This window comes from Lytechinus variegatus, chromosome 7, assembly GCF_018143015.1.
Source record: "Lytechinus variegatus isolate NC3 chromosome 7, Lvar_3.0, whole genome shotgun sequence".
Classification (NCBI taxonomy): Eukaryota; Metazoa; Echinodermata; class Echinoidea; order Temnopleuroida; family Toxopneustidae; genus Lytechinus; species Lytechinus variegatus.
The window spans coordinates 38,282,144-38,301,521 of record NC_054746.1 but is presented as its reverse complement, the minus strand read 5'-3'; the positions used below and the strand labels follow the sequence as shown (position 1 = coordinate 38,301,521).

Here is a 19,378-nt window from a genome sequence, read left to right as displayed (position 1 = left end):
CTAAGCACGTTGATTAAGCCCATCACTCTATACTGTTTAAACCTGTTAAACATATTTAAAATGTTTAAAATATTACAAAAAGTTTAAACAACTTGTTAGGTTGACAGGCTTAAGTTCTCGTGCTATTACTGTGTTATTGTCTGAGACATATTTTTAAAAATCCTCTGCCTTCTCGATATTTTGCTTTGAAAGTCTATGAAATTAGCCACCTGTCAGAGCCCGAGAGACGAGTGTACAGAAAAATCACTCTGAGTGTGACGTCACTGGGGGAATTTAGGATAAGAGGTGCTGGGGTGTAATACAGAAATGCTATGCAGAGAGAGAAAGATGATTTTTAATTTTTTTTTCAAAGCAACTCAAATCAAACAAAGAGGAATCATATGTACAAATCTTTACTTTCCCTGTATAAAAAACAGTATGAATAATTATCATGAACTCTTAAATCATGATGTAAGATTGCAAACAGTGACTTATTGAATGAAATTTTCACTATTTCTCATTGGATTTTATCACGATGTTCAATCAAGTGAGTAGCTGGAAAGTAATTCCGGCGGCTAGCTCAGCTCTGTGCGTGCTACACGCCTATACAATACACACAACACAGCCAGGCATTGAGTGCACTGTAGTGGGGTCTGTAGTCGTCTGGTATGTACTGTCGACCCGCAGTTCATGACCATGCAGTGATCCCCTGGCGTCTTTTTTCTTTCCTTTTGTCTTTGACTCCATTTTTATATACTCTGGATCATTTCCACTCATAGCTCATTCCACAGAACAATCTTAAATCAAACGTACGTACTATTCTTCTCGGCCTTCCGAGTTGTTTGAAATCTATATTTAATTACGCTAGAGGTCACCGTCACACATACAAACGCAATTCGCAAGTGAGTTGAAGACAGCAAGAAAGGTATACGGTACCGGTAGCTCGACAGCTAGCTGCACTGGAGCGGGCGGCTGGTCGGCACAAAGCAATTCCGCAACCAACTGTTTTTGCAAGAGCCGCGTCACACGCGGATAAATATGTCATGATAACACGTCTGCTACGTTATCGACTGGTGAGAAGGTCTCGATCAAATTTCATATTATTCGCCTTGAAATTATTCCTTTAGGGTCTATGGTACCATTCTGAGAAAATTTACATATTTGGAATAATAGTACGGCCATAAATTATACTTTTAATCATTTCCTCTTTGCAAGTTCTCCGGCTCGCAGATACAACTTCAACTGCAGTTTATTCCATTATGACTTGTTTGACCACGGACACAGTCCCGAACGAAAACAAGGCATTAAAATCGTCTAAAAATCGCTACAAAGAAGAACAGTTTTAACAATGTAGGGACATATTATTGACTATATGTCTTTGAATAATTATTACTTCCTTTCAATATCATTCACATACATAATCAATAGCGATAAAATGAAGTTTTGGCACCAAGGTAAATATGAAGACGTACGTGCATGATACACAAAACGAGCTGCCTTGTTTACTATACCCCCGGTGACGTCACAGACAAAGAACACCCGTCTCCGTAGGCATTGCAGGAGCGAACTCGGGGAAAATGAGTAGGGATAAATCGTTCAAATTCACTATTTTGAAAAAGGAAAATGGGGGGTCGAATCACCTCTTAGTGTTTGGGGGGTTGTAAGGTTGCTATTAATGTAAATATCTCAATATTTGGAATCCTCTTCTTAATTCAACTTTAAAAAGAACACTACTATTGAATGGATTTGATGAAATTATTATTTTTGGATACAAAATTTTCATGGTGCTTAAAGAAATCCTATTCATTTCATGAATTTGATGGTTAATTCAAGGACATCGCTGGGACCGAATGAAGAAAGAATTGCAATCAATGCGACTCCATAAACCAATGCAACTCAGTTTAAATGGAGTGTGTTTTAAACTTGTGTTTGAGTTTTGTGTGGTTCCCTTAAAAGCTAGGTCTCTTATGTTGTATCAGAAACTGTTGTTCAAGCCATTTTGTTAGATGCTATAATTGCGCAAGCAAATGTGATTATTTAACTAGTATCCCTTCTCTGAATATTCATGAGTATTCTAAGTAAATGATTGGTCAGTTGTTGCTCAGTGATAAGAATAGTTTTGCACAATATTTTCTGGGGTAGCTTTATCATTCAAATACCAGTCCAACCTTGGTCAAATGATTACCTCGTCATGTATTTTCTCAAAGCCTGGTATATTAGAACTCCCAGTATGTTGAAGGGATTTTTTTTTAGATGGGCACTACTTTGACATTAGGTGGTTTCAAACCGCCTCGATCACAAGAATCCCCGTTAAATTACGAGAACATTTTTATGCTAAAAAATACCCGTTAATTATTCCTGCATTCACACCGCCCCGAAACATACCCTTCGGGATAAGTTCCTGAAGTTACGAGCATGCGCAGTATGGTCTGATAAGCAGGCAAGGCGCGAGATTCAAAATCACTAGCCCAGCAGCCACCCACAGCTCCCGGGCTCAACGACGCCCAACGACACGCTGGGCTAAAAGTTCCCGTAAATTGCTTTCACATCGCCAAAATACCTGCGACCTTGGAAAAATCCCCGCGAAAGTTCTCGTAATTTCGCCAAGTACCTACTATTTAGTGGGTATTTTCTTTCGGGGAAATTACGCGTAGTTTGCTTTCACATTACCAAAATACCTGGTATTTTCTGATCGGGGTAAATTTCCCGGTCAGAGAACTTCGAGGCGGTCTGAAACCACCTAGTGTGTGAAACATTTTAGCTTAATAATCACTTGTTACAGAACATAGGTTACATTTCAATAGTGCAGTAGCTTATTAATTAGAGAGGTTTAACCTTGTTTGGCTTAATTAAGTATTATCCTATCATTGAGTCTGGCACCTTTCCCATGGGAAAGGATTGTTCACACTAGCAATGGGGACAAATCTCAGCAACGTTTTATGGTCAAAATCAATAGATGATATAAATGCACTTTAGACCAATGAAGTTCTTTAAAAATTAACAAAAAATCTAATATCTCAACGGTGTTTGACAAATTCTATTTGATAGTTGATGCATAAAATGATGTGGATTCATTTGAAACTTGCAAGTGGAGCAGTTGTCACTTTCTATGTCTGAGCATTAAATGTATTTGAGCATTGCAGCGCTTGCTGAACACACCTTAATGAGTAGTTGATGGAGGAATGAGAAATATTAATTAGAAATTCCCAACCATGGTCCATTTTCAAAGAATTAAATTCGCAATGTATGAGTACTCTTAAAATAGGAATACTCTATATGAATGAAGATTATAATCAGGAACATTGATGCTGGAATTAAGTAGATAAGAATTGATGTAAAACAGCTTTTGTATTATTAATTTTTTTCCATTATACAATATAGTTAATATATAAAGCTCCTAAGTGGAAACAAACTTCCCCTAGCCCACTCAAAGCACTCTTGTAGATCATCATAGAATATTGCATAGATGACCCAATTAAAGATTGTATCTTGGATTGACATGCTCATGCAAGGACCACAAGCCCTCTTTTATATTACATGATAGACTTCTTTATGAAGTGTTTGAATGCCTATTGGATATATGCAAGACCATAATAGTGATAATTGATGGTAAGATAATTGGAACACTTTCAGGTCATTATTTGTAATTTTGAAGTATATTGGTTATTAGGAAATATTTAATTAGAATCTTGAGCATATTTTGTCTCTTGATTGCAAATAAAAATAGACAAATATGTGATTATCAAGTTTTTGTTACACCCAATTCAAGCAACATCAGGTACATGTACTATTACCATAGACTGTGCTCCTATTTTACTGTCGGTGAAACTGATCGTAACTTCCAAAGATTTTTAAGATGGAGAAATTAAGGTTATGCATATTCTCCTCACTTCCCTGGAAATGTATTTGGCCTGGAAATGTATTTGGCCTGATATGGAAACTTGTCCTAGTCATTTGGTACTTAGAATTAAAGCCACAATATACATGTATTCTGCAACTTCTCTCGTTCTCTCTCTCTTTCTCTCACTTTTTGTATAGGCTTACAAATCAACTGCCTTATTGATTAATAACTTGAGCAATATTTATAGGCTTTTGTGGTACAATGTTTTTTTTTTTTGAATTGCCAATTATTTCTGGCATGCAGGATGTAAATTTTCCTAAATATCTCTGAGCAAGACCCAAATCTTTTTAGTTGCAATTATGATCAAACTGTAATTTATTTATGGAAGTATTTATAAATGATCTATAAATCCAGTCTTGATTTCACTAAAAATAGGAAGTGTTTATGAGGATAAGCTTTTAGGAAAATATATTCACAAGTTAAACATGATTCATGTCAAGTATGATATGTCAATTATGCACAGTTAATGATAATATCTGAAAACTGTTCAAGAAATGATCACCATGAGTGAATAAATCAATAAATAATCCTACGCTGTACGTCACTGCTTTTATTTTGTAATGGGAGAGAGTAATTTTACATCATGTTCATTATGAAGACATTTATAAAACTTTTAATTACCTAACATATATTTCAAATGAATTTGTAATATCTCTAACAATGTGATATGTTGATAATTAGATTTTACTTAAAATTCATGTTCATGGCCACTTCTCTATTTACAATAATTCACATTAGATTTTAAACTTTCTATAACAAACAGGATTGCTCACCGTGTCTTCTTAATTTCATGACTTTTGCAAATAGCTGTTGAGACAATTTAACAACTTCCAAATATTTTTGGCATGCTTTGAAAGTAATGCATAATACCCTAACAGCTTGAAATACAGTTCCCAACATTTAATTTTTGTTTAAAATCATATGATCATGAGTCATATGATGAGAGGGCTTTCAGAGGGGAAATTAATTGTGCTGAACAAAATACACATTAGAACCCATTATTTGAAAAAGAAATCTAATAAAATTCATATTTTATTTTGTGAATATATAATTGCTTAAATCAAATTATGACATGCTGATCATGATGCAGGTTTTTTATGACTTAAGCTGTGAAACGGTGACATTTAAATAACCCTTTTTTCAAACTTGTCGCCAGATTTTACTTATACATCAGCTTGAGAAACAGAAATGAACGCATGTGGCACTATACAAGTACAATGTGCAATTCTCCTTGTTCATTGTTATGAAGACAGTGTCGAGTGTGTGCAGCAATCTCGAAGTCAACAAGTCACAAAATTATGAACACAAAAATACCACCATATAAAGTACTTTAATTTTGGTTGAAGATCATCATCTGGTGATTTTCACACTGAAATTGCTTGAGGACTTCAACGCTCATGCATCTTTTACTAAAAGAGCCCAACCCAGGAGGTCATCAAAGTATCACACCTTCTTTAAGAGAACATATTCATTCAGGGTCTAGCACTCTTTATGATTCATCTAATTTCATCAATGGAAAGGAAGGTCATGCTTGCTCCTCCCTTGGACTCATTTCACTTGTCACCTTTTGGAAAGGATGATAACAAGCTTCAACCTATTGCCTTAATCAGCTTACATTCCCTACAATTCCCAATAAAGAAAATATATTAAAACATTATGTAAAGCCCAAATCTATGATGACTTGTTTTGAATAAAACGATATTGACCAAAGAAATACATGACACCATCCCTCTCTTTCAGATTAAAAAAAATAAAATACTGCAAGCAGTACATGACTTTGCTTTTTCTGACTAATGCTCTTTCTTTCACAATTTTTCTTCTTTTTATTTAAATTAGAAAAATAAAACCAGCTTGATATTAGGGTGAAAAACTTTGATTTATAAAGGAGTCATATTGCTTTAATGTTTTCATGATTTTAATACATGCACCTGTACACATGTTTCATCTTGGTTTGAGAATTTTTTAAATCGGCTGCTCACAAAGTTAAACAATACCTTTAAATAGATATATATTGCATATGTATGTCTTTTCTTAATAAAAAGAATTATGCAATCACAATGTTAACAAGTAATCAAAGTAGATTACAACAAAAATAAAATAAAGCACTAAAATAACTTGCTTGTTTTCTTTTCAAGACTACAACTTTTTTACAAGTTTATCATTTATCAAATCATTTTGGAGTATGTAAGTTTATAAGAAGATGGAAACTAAAACTCTTCTAAATTGCTCTTGCCTGCTGCCATAATTATTACATCTACATACTGGTTTACGAGGACAGCTTGATAAGCAAAATCCACTCCAAGAATAAGGTAGCTAAATTAAGGACAACTCCATGCAGAAGTTTTATCAATACTAATTGTCTCTTGCATAAGTACAGGCCTACTTGATTTGGTCATGGTTAGAGAATATATTCCTAATTTCATAAACCTGTGGTAGATTCACAAGTACTGTTCTGATGTAATTTGACTGTAGATTAATACTATTGAAACCTAAATAAAGACTAAATTATTATAGGTCAATGGTTCTTCAATGCCAATATACTGCTTTCATGTACTTGTTGTATGATTACTTTATGATCTTTAGATGGAATTGAGAAGGTTGATTTGTTGAAAAGCAAACTCATTTTGTCCTTTGTACACACATTTCACACACTTTCTAGAAAGAAGAAAGTGATTAATTTGATAACTGGAAGAATAATTAAATGTATTCTTTTAGATATGATATTATGAAGTATTCATTCGTCAAGATGTTAAAATTTAATGTGTATTTTCTATGTTCAAAGATCCCTCCCCTTATGGTACCCAAGCAATGGTTCAAGGAACAATCCAGGATTGATGCTACTATATCTGGGTTTGTGAGAACATTGAGCGAGGGTGGTTATCAAGTAAGTATATTATTTCACTTATAGTTTCCACTTGCTTTCCAAGATATGGAGATCATATTATAGTTCCTGGTAATATATTGCTTTGATACTCTGAATATACATGTAGATACTACTCGTTATCACATATCCATTTACACATGGCAGTGAAGCATGTTTGAAAATTGTCTTTTAGAAAGGTACTTTTGTTTTCACTTTCAAAGCCTTGTATCGGTAAAATACCTTTGAGAATTGATTCCATGAATGACATAATTATATTTGTTGCCCTGAAGTTATTTATACTTTGGCTACCCTCGGTTTACACTTTTGCAAAATATGCTGATGAAACCATTCCTCATCTATATGAATTTATGAAGGTTTTATTTCGCAGTTATGCAGTTTTTCTGAGCACATTGAATTAAGCTTGGCTAAGATCAAATGAGTGACCACTGGGTGATTTTAAGTCAGTGTTTAAATGATGCTACAGTACATTACAGAGGACATGCTTTAGACCAACTTTAGATTATCCATTGTGAAGGCATATGCAATGATGTGGGATAGAATTCAGGGACTCTAGACTATTTGTAAAGATGTATTTTTAAGTAAAATCATATGATATTGGCCACTCATTTATTTTAACTGGTAACTGTAATCATGGAAAGACTTTGGCCCTAATTTATTTTATTTTCAACTCTGTCGCAGATAAATATATTCTTTGTTGTGTCTTACATTATAGTCTGAGATATATGTTTTCTGATGTTGATTATTTTTTTTAAAGGTGGTAGTTTGTGCATTTCCAGGAAATCCAATTTTAGAAATGACAACCTCATGAATGATGTTCCCAGCTTTTCTGCATGGATAACATGTGTCTTTGCAAGAGCATCATCAGTGGAGTCTGATTTCAACTCTAATCCTGTGGCATAATCTTTGTTCCACATGTTGAAAAAGGATGTATGCTCCCATTACTGAAACAAATAATCCTTACCATGTTTATGGTTATGTTCGGGCATGTTTGAATGAAAACATGCAATTGATTATTTTAACAATCCTTCAAAGAAAAATGTTGAAATGAAAGTTTTGCTTTTTCTTGTAGCATTGCTCAATTCAGATTGCATTTATTTGGGCTTGGACTAAAGAATAAAATCTTTATCAAAATTCAAATGTAAGGACTTAGTCCAACTGTAAAACCAGTTTGTCACAGTTTATCTTATTTGTAGCTTTGTGCAGCAAAACAAAGGCACAACTTGATACTGTGAAGTTATTTGAAATGACTGATTCAAGCAAACATAAGGTAAAAATAGGCTGGGCCCGTATGTTATCTTGACCAACATGGCTAAAGATGAAAATCCTGGCATGCATGCTCTTGTAAAACTGATGAGAGATATCGTGTATGAATCGCCACAGGTCAAAACTGAGGAACTGACCATTTCATGAATACATCAACATACTGCAAAAAAATCGTGACTAGAATGAGAGATTATCTTCTATATCTTTGGTAAGATAATGAAAATAATAATAAGAGGCATTTATTTAGCGATATCTATCTAAAAATAATCTATTACAAGGCGCATTGTTTATTATTATTACCCCGGTTTTAGCTCGAGCTGCCTTTCAGCGCTCAGTGCATTCAAGGAATTAATCCTGCCGGATACCCATTCACCTCACCCGGGTTGAGTGCAGCACAATGTGGATAAATTTCTTGCTGAAGGAAATTATGCCATGGCTGGGATTCGAATTCACGACCCTCTGTTTCAAAGTCAGAAGACCAATCCACTGGGCCACAATGCTCCACGCTATATATGAATTATAATGCACCAATTTTACTCTCTAAAGTGCGCAAGGTGCATAAAAGAAATTAAGAAATAAAAAGAAAGGTTTTTAGAACATGTATGAAAGACTCAACAGAGATACACTTTTTGATGTCTTCAGGAAGTCTGTTACACAGTATGGGGCACTCATTAGCAAAGGATCTTTCCCCAAAGTTTTTGAAACTTTTGGAGCCACAAGCAAACAAGATGATGAAGAATGTAGAAACCTAGTGGGTATGTAATAATTGATAAAAAGAAAGATTGTATTGGGAAACTTATCCATATACTACTACATGAGCTTTATAGTTGTGGAGAGGGGGAAGGGCCTCAAGATTTCACACAGGGAATTGAAGAAGACCTTGCTGTGATAAATACTGTCTGCGTCTATATATCCCACTTGTTTCCTTTCAATTCTAATAATATACAGATTCATATTCACTCAGTTATGAATAGAATAAAACAGATGAATCAGCCATTTTCCTTGGCATCATTAATGTAATAACCATAATGAAAATCAGCAGAATATAAGAAAATAAAGGCTTTTATACATGTAGTATAAAGTTCATGAAAATAATCTTACGTCTAAACACAACATCTGCACAAATATATTACGACATATATTTATATGGTTTTGACACTTATGTGCAATTTACTCATCAATGTAGAAAGGATAATTATTTTATTAAAGGTAGATATGAATGAAATATTATATTTAGTTAATTCTATTTTGATGCTAGCATCTGTTAGTAATCCAAATTTCCAAACTGTGTCGCCTACCAACAACTACAAATCAATTATAATCCTCCGTGTTCTTTGTGTTGTCTTAAGTTTGTGACTGATATCTATCATTCACTTCAGCTTTGAAAGTTTGAAGCATAATGAAACCATGGTTATTCATATTTTCCACTGTTAAATAAAATAACTAAGATTGTTAGAAGAGTGCTACATATACCTTGCAATGACTGACTATTCCTTTATAGCTGTTAGAAAATGTTATGAATGTTACTCAAGAACATTACTAGAGTTAAGGAAGAGAAAGTAGTACTTACCCAAGCTTGTTCCTCTTGGAATTATTCCGAGTGAGAATATATTCCTGTTTACTTTGGATGAACATGATCACATGTAAGCCTGTTGGCTTGGTATCAACAAGTTACTGTGGGATGTGAAACCGTGAGTGCTTGTGTTTTGTTGGGATTTTATTTACCTCCTACTCTCTCTCTCTCTCTCATTAATTTGTTCTTTATCACCATGTATTTCCTCCTCTCTCGCTCTCTATCTCTATGCGCAGACCAACAACTTTATTGCCTGTGACGCTCACATCCTGGCCACACCAAGGCTTGCAGACCTCGATGGAGATGGCAGAAAGGAGGAACTTGCACTTCCTGTGTCGTATTATGAAGAGCTTGAGTCACCAAGGTAACTGAAAAGTTTTAATGACTTCTGGGTCCTACAACACAAAATATACAATCAATTGTGTAATTGATAGTGTATGGCAAACTATGTACAGTAATTACAATTGATTATAAATATGAATCATAGCTTTCTATGTTTCAGTTTCTAGGAGCAGGAGTCCTGGAGCCTGTTGCAGAAATAGTTACAATCAATTGCCTTCCTGAGAATCATTCACAACTTTATTTCCAAAAGGGTATTCGGGACTTAGGCTTGATGTTTTGAGATTTGTTTATTAATGATAAAATGATAATATGCAACATCTACATGTATATAGCGCTTAATAAAATGTTTCTAAGCGCTGCATAATGTTACCTTGGCTGTAGTATGGCTACTCTTACAGGCGCTTGAGCATTCAAGGAATTTCTTCCTACGGGGTTATCATTTACTACATCTGATTGGAGAGAGGCAAATGTAGATAAATGCCTTGCCAAAGGATACGAGTGCTGCAATGGGATTAGAACCCTGATCCTTGTGGTTCAAAATCTGGATACTTATCCACTAAAGCGAAACTCTTTCTGCAACAGACTCCTGATCATGTTTCCTTTGTTTATTTTCTTTGTGTGTGTATAGTTCTCACTTCATCCTATCATTTCTGAGTTTGACTCTGAACTTGAAAGAACTTGTTGGAATGACCGATTCTTAAACCCTTTGTTCTGGAGCCATATTTATTCAGACAATACCCTGCTAATGTTTTCATTAGGAACTCTATCTTGTACACCTGTAGTCTGTGTAAGTCAGGATATTGCTATTGCCTTACACCAACAGTGTCTGACGTACTTTCCTTCACCCTCAAACTCTACCTGTAATCTCTTCATTTACACCTGTTCTTATCAAGTGTAGAAGGGGCCCTCTCAAGCATAGAGAACGTATGTCGAGAAGGAATCACCCTAATGGCTTGCTCAGACATGTTTCAACAGTGCTCAGCAACATTTTTTGTGTGCAAAGTTGATGCAATATGAGTCTTTAAAAAAATGTTGCTGAAGAAAAAGATAGCAGAAAAAATATGCGGACCAACCAACTTTTTAAAGGTTTTTAAAAATATCTTTTATCCAGATTTTCATGATTATGATTTCATGAGTTTATTCAACTTTGGACAATGCTTTGAGACTTAAAGCTTGAATGTTAGTAGTTAGGAGGTGGTTTGTCTCACCATGTTTACTCATAAACTGATTCTTATTGAGTGTTAAATTTTTCAACAGTGTTAAATTTTACCTCTTGCTTTTAGGTGAATGAATCATAAGGTATAATGAAAAATATCCCATCTAGGGTAGCACTCACTCATTGAGATCCATTACTGACTCAAGGGCAATGACCATCCTATATATCCCCTAATTTCCTCACATTGTTCAAGGCATTTTAGCCTTCAATCCTCTCTAAATTTCTCTCAATTTCCTCAATCATCTTGTCTCCTAAATATAAGATAAATGGTTCGGAAGAGGAGGATGAGAGACAAATCACTGACCTAATGAATTGAATTCCTCTTGTCAGCAGAATTTGCTTGATTTATATTTTGGTTCTATTTCACTAATGATTTATATATGCATTTGGGTTTGTTTTGTTTTTATTTTATCATTTTTTATTTGAAATTTCCTACTTATATTATCCTTCAACTTTTTAAATCACATTTTGCAACTAAGGCAAGCAGTGAACAAGAAAGCATATGATTTTTTTTCAATACCTTCTAGGGTCAGAAGTGATTGAACGATAGGATAAGCTATGGTATTTTGTAGGCTTATTTATTTATCCTGTAGTCTTGATAATGATTATGGTTACATATTTCTTTATGTGAAAGTTATAAACCTACAATGTAGGCTCAATAGGACAGTCCGGTAATACCTTCTGGGCAATTTTGGTAAAATGACCTTCCAGCTTTTATATTATGATAGGCAGATTTCAAAGCAAGATATGTAAGCATGCCTTACATAGCAGGATGCCTGAATTGTGTCATAGACAAGGTGACTAGAATAGCACACCAATGAACACTCTATGAAAGTATTTGTTGCATTTTACTTTGGATACATCAACAAGTTGCTATAACAATTTACTTGGCCTATTGTGAAATACCAGTTGCTAGTTGATGCATTGATGTTTTTTGTGGATCTAGTGAAAAACAAAATTCAAAAGAATATATGAATAATCAAGACATCAAAGTTGGTGCTTATCTCATTAGTTATAAACCACCTTGTCACTTTTAGTCCGAATGATCTTCTAATGATCATGCACAAAATGGAACTACAAAACTGGCTTATTGAACATTATTGCATTTATTTCTGACATTGAAGAGAAGGTTGAATGCTTTCTTCAAACATTTAAGATAAGGATTATAAAGTCACAATAGACTTAATAAGAACTGATCAATAGAATTTGGGACATAAGTTCTTTTGGCGTGTTTCTACAGAGAATCGTAAAATTGTTTTCATATCGGGAATCGAAAAACTGTATCGCCCTAACACCAACCTGTTTCTACAGCGCGAATAAGCCGATTAACTCACGTTCAAAAAGGATTAACACAGCAATAACCACCTGGGAGGTTGTTGTGAGAGATATAAGAAACTATTTTGCGCAATGCGGTTATCAATAAACCGCATCTTTTCTGTTTCTACGGGCAAGTTATTCCCGAATTCTTGATAGTTAATAATAATATACCTGCGCGGGCAATACTGTTTAACGATTCTCTGTAAAAACATTGTTTGATTTATGTATGAAGATTGGTGTTAAAGTTACTATGCTCAATAGTGAAAATGACATTCTGGCTTTATTTCATCAATTTTTTTATACCGAACAGTATAATTTTCGATTGCATATGGTTGCAATAGAAAAAATAAATGGGAAAATTCCATATTTTTTATTGTTAAAAGCCAGCGTATTATCAATACCCTGGAATCGTTGAATACGTTTATCTCTCTATTGTGTCAGACAAACAGACATTCAGATGATTCATGCTCCTAGCTAATGTTACTAGATTAGTTTCTAATGATGCTACTGACAGGTTTTTGATTAACAGGAGTTTGTGTTCAGGAAATCAACTAACAGCCAAACCATTTCTCTTGGTGATGTATGTGGCACAGTTTATAGAGAACTTGACTGTGGGAATTCAGACAAAGAACTTTATGCCTAAAATGGGAATTTAATGGGTTAAGCCTAGGTATATCATTTTAAAGGGGGAAAGTTTGTTGACATTCTCAGAAAATGTTTCTATTGAATAAAATCAAACAGATGACCACCAGTTGTTGTAATTTTGTATTCCTAATCATTCTGGTATAACCAAGTGAAAAAATAGTATTTGCTCTGTATTCAGCAAAAAGGCCAGTCTTTACTTTTGACCTTTTCTACTGCTCAATGAATGCTTGTGCCTAACTGTTTGTAATTTTCAGCTTATTATTATTTTTCTATGATGGTTTGTTATTTCATGTTTGGCTTTCTTACACCATGTAACGACGTAAATTGATGATAGGAATTTACCTTGATTTAAAGACTCTCTCACAAGTATTGCTCACAGCGACTGTTGTGAGTTTGACTTTTTTATAAAATGGTGAAATTAAATAGATTGTTGTGATAAATGGGCAAATAGACATGTTTAGTCTCCTTTCCAGTTTTCAAACCAGACAAATACATACCCGGTACATGTATTTAGAAGCCTCCAGACTAAAAGTGAAATTCAAATATTAAACATGAAGCTAATGCTTTAACTTCAACAGCATTGATCTAAGAGCAAGTACACATGAAGCAATAATAAAGCAACTGCATCTGAGTGAGTACAGTAGGGGAAGGCGGGGTAAGTTGAGCATAGGGGCAAGTTGAGCCACCAGCCCCAGGCCAATAATGAATGAGTCAGACATTGTGGTGGTGTCATGTATTGATGACCCATAGCATAACCCCTAACCCCACCATATTGTTTTCAACTTTGAAACAAAAAGTAGTTTTTTAGAGGGAAAAATATGAATTTCATCCAAAAAAGTAAAAAAGGGTGTGAAATAGATAAGTGCTTTATAAACACACACGTCTTTAAATATAATAAAGACATGATAACAACATTATTAGTCCAGGTATAGATATTCATTCTTGTCATAGTCTTTTATATGATGGATGCATAATAAATATGTGGATACAAAATTATTGCACTGAGTTCGGACTGGGGTAAGTTGAGCCAAACAGCATGGGGCAAGTTGAGCAATGGTAATTCCTATGGTAATGTATCTTAAAAAACAAACAAACCATAAAAAAAGCGATTGAAATGCTGGCTGAAAGGAGCAAATTTACATGGCTGCTCTTTTCCTTTTAAAGGATGTTAGTATTTATAGAGAATTAGCAAATGAAAAGACTTTAAACAAAATATTGACATGCTGGTTCTCCCTTCATACATTTTGTACATAAGTTTTTGTGGCTCAACTTACCCCAGAAGGTGGCTCAAACTTACCCCATATATGGGGCAAGTTGAGCCATTTGACATCGTTTTTTTCAAAGGTCACGATGACTTTCAGTGTGGGGATAGAAAGTTAAATATAGGTGGAAAATATTTCAGAAGAGGCAAGGTACTTATTTCGACAAGTGATATTAAATGAGAACCTTCATGAAACCTTCATTGTTTTTCTGGTATTGTAACATATTAATTTCAAGGTTAGTGAGGCTATGTAGGTAGTGTATTAGGACTGTTGTATTTCCTTTTCATGTAATGGAATAATCAGTTTATATTGACGGAAAGTTGTGAATATAATCATGGACCCATTATCTTTGGATGATGGGTCTATGACTTAATGAATGAATGTGTAGAAAAGGAAGGGTCTTACACCCTTTTGGAGAACCGAATTGCTGAAAAGAATCTTTGGAATCGTGCCTCAAAATGTTTTGTTTTAGAACTGAAAAATATATTATCAATCCTTCAATAAAACTGAACTGATGACAAAGCCTCTTGTGTCATAAAATGACATAACAAAAATAATACAAATTCACCCAAAATGTTATATGTCTCACTGTCGTTATAACAGATTAAATCATGAAAAGGAAATAAATACCCCTGCTGTAACCCTGACTCAGAGTATTCATTGATACTTCAATTTCGTTATGATTGTTTTATGAATCTTCTCTATGTATGATACTATCATGGTTTTGTTGGTTTTTAAACTTATTAATATTCATGTTAGTGAGGCCATGTAACCAAATAGACCACAATGACTGTGATTATAGAAAATATAATTAATGTGTGGAGGATAAAGGATGTGTTTTATGGTCTTCTAAGATTGAAGACAATTTTTAAAAACAAGCATTTATTTTCGTCTTTTTTATGGAAAAAACAAGCCAATTAAAAAAAACAGGACTAATGTAATATATATCATTTATGCAGTAAACCATGAGCTTAATACCTGCCATCTCAGTTGACAAAGCTTACTGTGAATAAGGTATTAATGAAATAAGGAAAATACATGTTAATACATTCAATTAATTGTCATTTTGTTCCTTAATCATTTTTATTGGAATTGCTTAGCTGACCAGGAACTGATTATACACGTCAGCTTTACGATATGTTTGAGGTAGACGATAAATTAAGTGTATACAAACATTATTTTTCTTTCTTAAAAGCTCATTTGTACCGTAGGCAAAATAGTCTTAAGAACACTTGAGTTATTTCATAAATACGTGTAGCCTCCATACTTTGTTTGCATTCGAATCATTATTATTCCTATAAGGAAGGTGGTGTGCAGAAAACACCAAAAAGGCCGAAAGTTATCATTTTTGTATCTTTTAAAACTGACATTAATCTCATAAATTTACAAAATTTACAAAATATGAGAGAATATAATCCTACATCAGAGAAAGAGGGGTAAACACTAAATTTAACACTCGTACGATACAATGTTACTGTATCCAATATCTTACCACTCATTTCAAACAACAAATACAATGTAAAATTTATTTCAATGGTGAGTCTGACTAAAACATTTAGGATATGAATACATTTACATTCGCACAATTTTCAGACTAAGGCTATAGTAATGACACATTCAAAATAACAGTCATAAGCTACTGTAGCCCTTCAGTCGGATTGGCTCATAATACATTTGTTACACGGAAATTTAGTGTTTATTGTGTCAGGTCTTTGAAAAAAGCTAGACGTAGGATTACTTAATAAAATTAATTAATGGAAAATCTGCATTAATAAGGAACTCATGCCTTTATTTATAAAATTCATGTATAACCTTTTTTTTTTATATAGGCCTATATAGTCCGAAATGAACTTAGATTATATTCCTTTTTGCTATCTTCGAGAATGAAAAAGAAATATAGGCCTTTATATTCTTTCCAATCTTAGGCCCTCTTATAGGATCGAGCCCATAGGTAGTAGTGATCTTATTTTGGGGCTTTTCTTTTTTTTTTTTTTTACGGATTCATCTAATAAACTGATCCGGAAAAGGAGGTGGATTGGCTGCTCGCCGCTCGCGTCACCCGGCTCCATGCGTCGTAGGGCGTCCACCTGTCTATGTGTTTTGTCATGTGTATATGTGTTCGTCATGTTTTTGTCGTATTGTGTTTGTATCGTTGTTGTTTGTGTACAAAAAAATAAATCTTCCACAGGTGTTTCCTCTTCATTATCATTATCTTACTATGCATATGACGCAGGGTAATGTCACTTTTATTTCCATGAACTGTCGCGGTCTAAGAGATAACCGCAAAAGGCAAGATGTTTTATTTTACTTGAAATCCAAGAAATATGATATTTGTTGTATTCAAGATACACATTTTGTTCCTGAAATAGAGAATGAAATTCGTAAGGAATGGGAAGGTAAATGCTTCTTTTCTTTCAATACTTCCAACTCCAGAGGGGTAGCTATTCTTTTTAAGAAAACCCTCCCTGTTGATATAAATAGATTAAAAGTAGATAACTTAGGCAACTATGTGGTTTTAGATATGTTACTGTATGAACATAATATTACTCTTGTATCGTTGTATGGCCTTAATTTAGACAACCCAGTATTTTTTTCAGAGATCCAACAAAACATAATAGACTTCGATAATCCACATACGGTAATTTGTGGAGACTGGAATTTAGTTCAAGATTTTACATTTGATACCTATAACTACTTGCATATAAATAACCCACGAGCAAAAGAGCAAGTAGACTACATGAAAACTGATTTGGATTTATGCGACCCTTGGAGAGTTAGATTTCCAGATAAAAGATATTATACATGGCGACAATCCACCCCCTTTAAACAGAGTAGATTAGACTTCTTTTTGATTTCCTCTGAACTCCTTTCACTTGTTCAGAAAGTTGGCATTTTCTCCGGTTATCGCACAGATCATTCTTTAGTTTTTCTGACTCTCAACTTGAATAAGATTAAAAGAGGTCCTGGTTTTTGGAAATTCAACAATTCACTATTGAAAAATGATGACTTTGTTTCTAATACTAAAACAGTAATAAAAGATACGATTGTGTTTTATGCGAAAGACGAAGTAAATTTTGATGCAAATAATCGAATAGTAGGTGAGTGTGAATTCACTATAAACGATCAGTTATTTTTCGAAACTTTAATGATGATAATACGGGGAGAAGCAATATCACATGCTTCCTTTGTAAAAAAACAAAATATAAACAGAGAAAAAGACTTAGAAAAGAAAATTGAAGAGCTGGAAAGAAAACTAGTGATTCACGATGATAAGATATCTATTTTGGATCAAATTGAAAAAGCTAAATCAGAACTAGAAACATTCCGATTAAAAACTAATGAAGGGGTTGCGATTCGATCTCGGATTAAGTGGATGGAGTATGGTGAAAAGCCTTCTAAATTCTTTTTAAATTTAGAAAAACAAAATTACATTAATAAAGAAATACGTCAGTTATCCACTGAAAATGGTGATAATTTAGAAATGCAAAGTGACATAATCAATGAAATATTTAACTTTTACTCTAATCTTTATGCGGAAAAAGAAACCAACGCTAGCAACTTGGAATTATTGTTAAATTTTCCTGGCATTCCAAAGTTGTCCCCTCAAATGTCGTCCTTATTGGAGGGTCCTTTAAATGTTGATGAGGTCTTTTCTGTTTTAAAGCTCATGAAAAATAGTAAATCGCCCGGTCAGGATGGTTTTACAGTAGAATTTTATCGTTATTTTTGGGAAGACATTAAACTTTTTTTAGTAAGATCATTGAATTATGCGTATTTTTCAGGACATATGTCTAATTCACAAAAAATGGGAATAATTACTTTAATCCCGAAAGGAAATAAACCCAGACACTTGTTACGAAATTGGCGACCTATCTCCCTATTAAATGTTGTCTATAAAATAGCATCCAGTTGTATAGCAAACAGACTCAAAGGTGTTCTGTCTTTTTTAATACATCAAAACCAAACAGGGTTTTTGAATGGTCGCTTCATAGGAGAAAACATCCGTTTATTGTATGACACATTACTTTACAGTGAATTACATGATATAGCTGGCATGCTTCTCGTTGTTGATTTTGAAAAAGCTTTCGATTCTGTATCACATAATTTTCTTTTCAATGTTCTGGATTTTTTTCGCTTTGGTCCTTCGATTAAAAGGTGGATAAAACTATTCTATACAGACGCAACCTCTTGTGTGTCAGTTAACGGGCATTGTACAAATAGATTTAATATAGGAAGAGGGTGTCGTCAAGGGGATCCTTTATCTCCCTATCTTTTTTTGTTAGTTAGTGAGGTTCTTGGTATTTTAATTCGACACTCAGACAAACTGGAGGGAATGCATATTAATGGGAAAACACTTAAAGTGTTACAATATGCAGATGATACCCTTTTGACACTCAATGGTTCAGAACAGGATTTAAAATGTGCCCTTGATACACTTGATGAATTTGAAAAAATATCCAACCTTAAAATTAACATAACTAAAACCCAGGTGATATGGATAGGGAAGAATAGAACTTTTAAAAAAGAGATTTTACACGAGTACAAACTCAACTGGATTTCGGAAGGGTATTTTATGTACCTAGGCATAGACTTTTCTGTTGAACTATCAAAAATGGTTGATTACAATTATCAGGAAAAGTTTAAAGAAATAAAACGTCAGATGGCGGTATGGCGAAAAAGATCTTTGACTCCCTTGGGGCGGGTAACCATTGTTAAATCTATATTAATACCGAAATTAAATTACTTGTTTTTATCTTTTCCAGAACCAAAAATAGAAATTATGAATGATATTCACCGATGTTTTTACGAATTTATATGGGAAGGCAAACCTGATAAAATAAGTAGAAAACAAATGTGTCAAACGTATAGTGAGGGTGGTGTTAGGATGACTGATATTTTTATCCATTCCAAGTCATTAAAAATTTCATGGATAAGAAGGTTTATTTCTTGTTCTGAAAATTTTACTTTTCATATGTTTCAGTCATTTTTGCCTACA

General features: G+C 33.9%; 1 protein-coding gene across 1 annotated transcript in view; it reads left to right on the top strand.

Moving 5' to 3' along the window:
* Positions 1–19,378, top strand: part of LOC121419217 (protein DEFECTIVE IN EXINE FORMATION 1-like) — a 40,557-nt gene that overhangs the window by 9,089 nt on the left and 12,090 nt on the right. The window contains exons 4-5 of the mRNA XM_041613576.1: positions 6,663–6,764; positions 9,837–9,964. Of these exons, the coding sequence (XP_041469510.1) occupies positions 6,663–6,764; positions 9,837–9,964 (230 nt within the window). The remainder of the gene's footprint in view (positions 1–6,662; positions 6,765–9,836; positions 9,965–19,378) is intronic.